General features: G+C 37.7%; 1 protein-coding gene across 1 annotated transcript; it reads right to left on the bottom strand.

The window, feature by feature from the left end:
• Nucleotides 1-2,322: 2,322 nt before the first annotated feature.
• Nucleotides 2,323-5,550, bottom strand: LOC135471065 (uncharacterized). The gene is made up of 7 exons (XM_064750110.1): nt 5,423-5,550; nt 4,897-4,931; nt 4,136-4,252; nt 3,420-3,450; nt 3,105-3,160; nt 2,798-2,853; nt 2,323-2,379 (listed from the first exon to the last, which is right to left on the bottom strand). Exons 1-7 carry the CDS (start codon nt 5,428-5,430, stop codon nt 2,323-2,325), a joined length of 360 nt encoding a protein of 119 aa, XP_064606180.1. The 5' UTR covers nt 5,431-5,550.
• Nucleotides 5,551-7,108: the final 1,558 nt, after the last annotated feature.

Below are 7,108 nucleotides of genomic sequence, written 5' to 3'. Positions count from 1 at the left end.
ATCTGTGACTGATTCCCACGACAATGCATTTACCATCAAGTGATTGGTTGGAGTTTTATCTCCGTGCTAAGAATATTTCACTTACTCGAGAAAGATTATTGCCTAGGGAGCTTGGTGTGTTTATATTAAACCAACGTCTCGCATGTAGCACGTAAATGACGAATTTCCCCACAAGTGACGCACACATGCTTCACCTACAGACTTAGCTCAATGCGCATGACAGGCAAGTCCCCAACAAACTTTAAAGAACGATCACCAGAACAGTATTAGGGGTTGATTTATCTTGATCCAGTCTTTCTTCTGATCTTAATTAAACAGATGAAAATAATCTTAACTACACAATAAAGTTCACTTATAAAACATCTTTATTGTCAGGAAAGGATAAACATAAAAAAACGTTGTTAAGTGAAGTATAGGTTCAATATGAAAACAGTTCCAAGCAGAAGTATTACCCGAGGCAAGATAGGTGCAGCACTGACTTCTGGATTACACACAAGGGCTCATTCCTTGTTGTTCGCCAGTGCAATGACATCATTGCTGGCGTACCACAACGGGTGGCAAGCTGCGTTGCATCTATGATAAAAGTAAAAACAGAAACTAGCAACGAAATGTTCCTCATTTAAGTATTTATCTAAAAAAATTCAATGTTTAAAATCGGGCTCTACTTGTTTAAACTTTTTTGCACTAGACCCTATTTGGAGTCAGACTGTCCCCTTCAGTCTAAATCTTTCTGTATATTAAACGAAGTCTTTTTGACATTAACACCTAAATCAACGCCTATTAAAAAACACCAAGTGCACAGTTTAAGAAATTGTATAAATAGATTAGAGTAAGATACCATGATACTGAGAGTATTTAAATAATACAGCCTTCTTCCCTATAAACTGAGAGTTTAAAATTCGACCATTTCCAGTTATAAACCACATTGCTGTGTGTTTTCTCTCTCTCTCTCTCTCTCTCTCTCTCTCTCTCTCTCTCTCTCTCTCTCTCTCTCTCTCTCTCTCTCTCTCTCTCTCTCTCTCTCTCTCTCTCTCTCTCTCTCTCTCTCTCTCTCTCTCCTCTCTCTCTCTCTCTCTCATCTCTCTCTCTCTCTCTCTCTGTGTGTAAGTGATTACAAAGTTCCTGGCCCATGGCGTAGATTGAACCTGTACGCCTGCAATGTGCATCCTAACGACTTGAAGACAAGGGTTATAACTACTTATATACACCAGCCTTTCCCGTTATCCGATTTCTAAAGCAGCACCCTAATAATACATACTGGTACTAATATAGTACCTAAGTTAAGACTAGATAAAGTCGGCTCTTAAAAGTGAAAGATCACATATAAACTGCTGAACTTGTAATTCTATCATTCGTGCCAACATTAAACTAAATGGATTTTAACCATATCTCACAGATTTGTTTACTTCCACAAATGGAATATCTATCTCAAAATATGGCCTAATGAATTATCGTTCTTACACTCGCACGAATAGGAACTATCTTGCCATATTATATTTATTTAATTTTTTAATTTGTGTTTACTACCATACTCCAGTAATTTTAAATGTACGACACTGGCAATGCCTATGTGTGGTGGAACCCAACTAGAGTGCCAGGAGTAAAACACCGATCTCCGCCAATTTCCTGGCAAAACCTCCTGCCTTAAAGACCAGCCGAAGTTATATTCAATCCGGTGACGTCTGATCAGAAGCAGGTCGAGTGCTTGAGAATAACGCTTAAGTCGACTGCACCAGCGAGGGCTCCAACGTTCCATTTTAAATAATTCTGGAAAGGTGATTAAAAGGCAGTTCAATATATGGAACAAGTCAAAACGTTAGGCCTATGCTGTATTACTTACGTCTGATCGTCGGGTACCCATGTAGCCACTCCATGTGCACCTGCAATACCGAGCGTGAAAACATGTCACCAAAGAGGCGTACATAGTTTTTGACACAACTTATGCAAATATAAAAGTGTAAGGCAGAAGTAGGAAAGTGTGACTAGTGAACAGTGGAACGTAGCAGGTATAATGCATTTCAAAGAATGATAAAAAAAAATTCAAATAATCATTTAACTGTGTCAACTTTTTATTTATTTATTTTTTTATTTTTCGCTTGGAATTATACTTCTACTTGAACCTTTATAAGGGTATTTAAAATATAGTTCAATGACCTTGTGATCTGATGTTGTCGTAGAACTACACATATGTATCCAAGACAATTTGATGTCACAATTACGTGCAGCACGAAGAGCCTATCCGTTATATGACGACGGTCTATATCTAAGTAAGATAAACGCGTGGGTGTTGTCACATTATGTATGTAAAGCTTTGAGATCATATCAGAATATATGGACTTTGGCGTGGTTGTCAAAATGGATAATTTGAAAAAGCTTACACTGTAAGAATTGAATGCAAATTTACAGCCTGATGCACTGTATATTGTTACAGTAAATCAGTAAATGTTGTAAATATTTTACACCATTTTCCAGCGCAATTCTGCACCTATATCTGTAAGTTTACTTTAGACGATGTGCATTTAGAGCATTGTCTGTAAAACTGTAGCGGTCTTCCCATTGACAGTGCACTTTTTGCTGTAAATGTACACTGGTTTTCTTGTTAGATATGTTAATTTTCTTAATTTGCAATGGAGTAAACCGATTGTTTACAATGGTATATATGGAAATATACTACTATTTTGGGTGTTAATATTAAACAGCACATGTTGTAAAGCTACAGTGAAAAGAACTGGTCACAAAATTGCTAGCACTTTTCACTGGAAAATTACAGTGTAATTTGTTACGGTGTAATACTTACCGTCTTGGGTTCCTCAAAAGGTTGATGAACACCGAGCAATTCAATCTGGCGTTCATCTAAAAAAATTTACAAAGAGCACAAGCTTATCTATTTGTTTATATGTTTAATTGGTGTTTTATGCCGTAACCAAGAATATTTAACTTATACGATTCGGTCAGCTCTTATTTACAAAATATGAAAGAAACTATACACATGGAGAATACAATTACACAGGGCAGGCTCAACAGTAGGTGAGTTGCCAAGTGTTCTCACTTAACCGGTGAAATTCGGCCTCTTGTCAACTTACTTGTCAAGTTAATATACTCACGACAAGGTACAGACGTATAATCCGTCGCGGTGGACAATTCTGTAGCCACAAGTTGCCTGCATAAGGAAAATTGGATACAGTAGATGTACACTCCTTTAGATAGCAGTAGTTACGTGGTTTAACGATTATAGTCATGAAATAAAAAGAATGTATACTCATGTTGCCTGCATACGGAAAATTGGATACAGTACATGTACACTCAAGTAAATAGGAGGAGTTAAGTGGCTTAGTGTTTTCAGTCATGAAATAAAAAGCATGTATACACTACGTTTCTCTTAAACTGTGTTTATTCAGAAAGTATGGTTGTATACTTACGTTGAGCTAGATACCTTGTTGCGCTGGGTTCCTGGCAAAAATAGAACAATAAAAATTCACAACACAAAAAAATTTCAAAATGATAATTGTTTTTACAACAATACCTTGATTTCTAATAAGCAGATGCCCTCCTGTATCTTACAAGTGGCACAGTGCAGTAGTATATGTTGTTGGAAACAGATGCTTTTTACAGAACTAAATGTTATGAGACATTAAAAACTGTTAATGAACGTTTCAAGAGAACAAAAAGTTCTATCAACAGAAAACAGAGAAATATGTCATAGGTAGAATGTTAGTGAAATATAGCTTAGTAATTTCCTTCTTGCCACTGAAGAAAAAAAATGTCTTCTTCCACTAAATATGACAAAACTATTTATATTTTTGTCATAATGTTACTGGACTTAGTTGAACCACAAATTAGTGAGTCAATTTGTTACTTTAAACACACAGGCTATTTTTTCTTTGAGATAAATATAAAAACGACGGAAATGGCCGCATAGGAGCTTCGTTACATTTGCCTGTGATTGAAAGATGGTTTGTCTGAGTCACGTGAAATTCATCTATACTGTAAAGATTAAAGAAAACTTCTACCTTAACAGCAAAAAAGTCTTGTACAAGTTTGTTGATACATGTCGTTATAACAGATGTGACCAAAACGTATTCTTGGTAAAATAATCTTAAGAGAAATTTAAGTGAAGTAAGAGTGGAACACTTACTTCTTACCACAAATTGCAACAAAAGGATTCCACCAAAGAAGAGAAGCAACAGGCAAATACATAGTAGTACTGTCAAACCAGCGAAAATAAAGACAGCAAACCGGGCAGATGCTACCACTGTGAAAAAAAAAGATGTTAGCTTTGAAGTTTTACCTAATTTTTGATTAATGCCAAAAAATTTCTGGTGTGTGTTTTGTCACTTTGACACATTACAACAATTAGACGTTTTCAAAACATTACCGCTTGAAACCATCATTATGATTTTAGATGGTCACAGCAAATGACGGCCATGTCCATTGTGTTACACAATTCTTCAGTAGTGATGTGGCGGCCATGTCCATTGTGTTACACAATTCTTCAGTAGTGATGTGGCGGCCATGTCCATTGTGTTACACAATTCTTCAGTAGTGATGTGGCGGCCATGTCCATTGTGTTACACAATTCTTCAGTAGTGATGTGGCGGCCATGTCCATTGTGTTACACAATTCTTCAGTAGTGATGTGGCATATCGTAATTTTAAGTTTGCTGCGTGGTTATTTGGCAGATGTATGTTATGATGTGCCCCTACTTACCCAGAGAGATTTTTTTAAATTGTCCTAAACGTTTGATAGTACTTAATACAATTACAGGGACTACTCATTATTTCTTGAACTTAAGTGAGTTTGTTCACGTAAAGTGTGTCTCTTTTCTTTTTTTCGAAATTCCAGTAATATCTCTCTTCTTCAATTCATCAAGTTAAGACAATATGCTTAAAAACTTACTTTCAATTGCAGAACAATTCACGACACTTGATTCTCTAGAAACGAAAGGAAATGTACATTAACACATTTTGGCTTTGTATACATTAATACAAATTCGTAACAAAGATTCCACTGCTTGTAGACCAACTCTACACAACTTATGAAGGAAATACGATAGGCTACCCCAATTACAGACACTGGGAAATCCAAGATTTCGATGCATTTCTTTTTAAGTGGAATGTTTCAATTCATCGTGCTACAAATTGAATTTGATTATTATACCCTGTGTAGCTTGAGGCAAACATTTAGGCAAAGATTGTAGAACTTTGTGAATGCAGTTTCTTTACTTTTGAAATAAGCTATATACGCCACAGAATAGACCGGGAAAATGTTTTGTGCTAAAGAACATTACAAAAATATTACAGTATAATGCAATGCAGTGTACAGTACTTAATTATCTCTCTACTCCTGTTTAATGAATTTAACTCTCATTCAGTTTGTGTTTATAATCCAAATAATATTATTTCCTAAACTTGGAAAATCTTACCTATCCATCGGTTTTCAGTTATGTCATAACCCGGTCGCTCGAAAAGGGAGAGATTTGGCCTTCTTACTCTCTGAACTCATACAGGTAGCCTTCTGGATAGCCACCACTCCATTTTTCTGAATTTCCCGTGAGCTCAGATTATACTTCATCCAGGAAGCTCATGATATGCTTATGTATGCTTTAAAATTTAAATTATCTTGTTACGCGGAAATAACCCACATGCACATCGTCTGTCGTATATCATGTATACTTCATAACGACACCTGTATTACCGTTAGTAGTATATAATGTTGCGAACGTTTCGTATTGAGGAGGAGCAATTAAGGAGGAGCAGGAGGGTCGTGGAGTCCGCGTGACGTCACCAGCGTGTTTCGATGACGTCCGCGTTGACTATAGTATAGTGTGTGTAGTATAGTATTCGTTTTGTATAGTGATGAGAGAGAACAGGGCAAAACGTCGGCTTGTAAAGTTTGAGTGTTGAGTTGTGTGGCGCCAAAACGGATCATTGATGTGGTTTGGTTTGGTGTATGTGTTTTCCCGCTCGGTAATTTCGTTGAGGTCCGCACAGGCGTCGTCCAATGAGCGAGGAGGATGAGGGAGTCGTGCTCAAGAAGGGGGCAAAATAACATTGTATATTATTACATTGTATAGTATAACCTTGGGATTGGGGAGGGGGTGGGGGAGGGGTTGACGTTGGTGGAATTGGATGTGGTGTAGTTGATTACGCGCTGACCCTGAGTGCATTGTATAGCTTTGCATAATATAGCATTGCATAATATAACATTATAACATTATAACATTGTAACAGTATAACATTGTATAGTATAACATTGTAACATTGTGTGTAGTATTACATTAGTATTATACAGTATTATATCTATGGGTAGGCTTGTAAAAAGTCACATGAGTCACCCGCGTTGACTGACCAATGAGCGAGAAGAGAGCAAAACGTCGGCTTGTAAAGTTGGGTGGAATTGCTCCTTCAGCTCCATGTCGCGCCAAAACTGACCAATGGATGAGCTAAATTCCGCACCAAAACGGACCAATGGGTGAGCTCTAATTGCGCCAAAACTGACCGATGGGGTGATCGCGCGGTTTTGGCACCTGAATTTCGTTGACGTTCGCGCTGACAGGATAAAAAAGGTGTGTCAAGAGAGTGACGCTTTGGAACAGGCCATGACATTCGGTTTTTTTTTTTTGGCATTGGGGGAGCTAGAGTTGGGACACTTAGATGCTCTGGAAGATTGGAAAGTCTCCTTCAGGAGACAAAACCTGACCTAGTTATCCTCCACATTGGGGGAAACGATGCGGACTCTCACAAATCAGCAGCAGCAATTTGCGCTGATATTTTAGACTATGTTGGTGCACTTAAATCGAAATTCCAAATTCCAAGGATCTACATCAGCCAGCTTCTTTACCGTCAGGTAACTCGGCGAATTTCGGTCCACATTTATAATACAAAAAATCCATGAAATTAACAAGAAGCTGACAAACAACCAATTGGCCACCTTCTGGAGACACCGGGGACTGATCCGACCACAAAAGCAAATTCTAACCAACGACGGAGTGCACCTAAACACTCTAGGCCAGGAACTGTTCTACCGGTCTATGAAACGTGCTGTCTGCGCCGCCATGGGAGGCCACAAATAAAAATTGGAAATAGAGAAGGAAATCAATTAAAGAAGA

Source organism: Liolophura sinensis, chromosome 7 (genome assembly GCF_032854445.1).
Source record: "Liolophura sinensis isolate JHLJ2023 chromosome 7, CUHK_Ljap_v2, whole genome shotgun sequence".
In the NCBI taxonomy this organism is placed as follows: Eukaryota; Metazoa; Mollusca; class Polyplacophora; order Chitonida; family Chitonidae; genus Liolophura; species Liolophura sinensis.
This window is presented reverse-complemented; position numbering and strand designations above follow the sequence as displayed.

Excerpts from the sequence above, each read along its gene's own strand:
- LOC135471065 (XM_064750110.1), bottom strand. Across the intron at positions 4,253-4,896 it reads GAATTGTTCTGCAATTGAAA|TGGTAGCATCTGCCCGGTTT; the intron begins GTAAGTTTTTAA and ends TTTTTTTCACAG. Across the intron at positions 2,854-3,104 it reads TTATACGTCTGTACCTTGTC|ATGAACGCCAGATTGAATTG; the intron begins GTGAGTATATTA and ends AAATTTTTTTAG.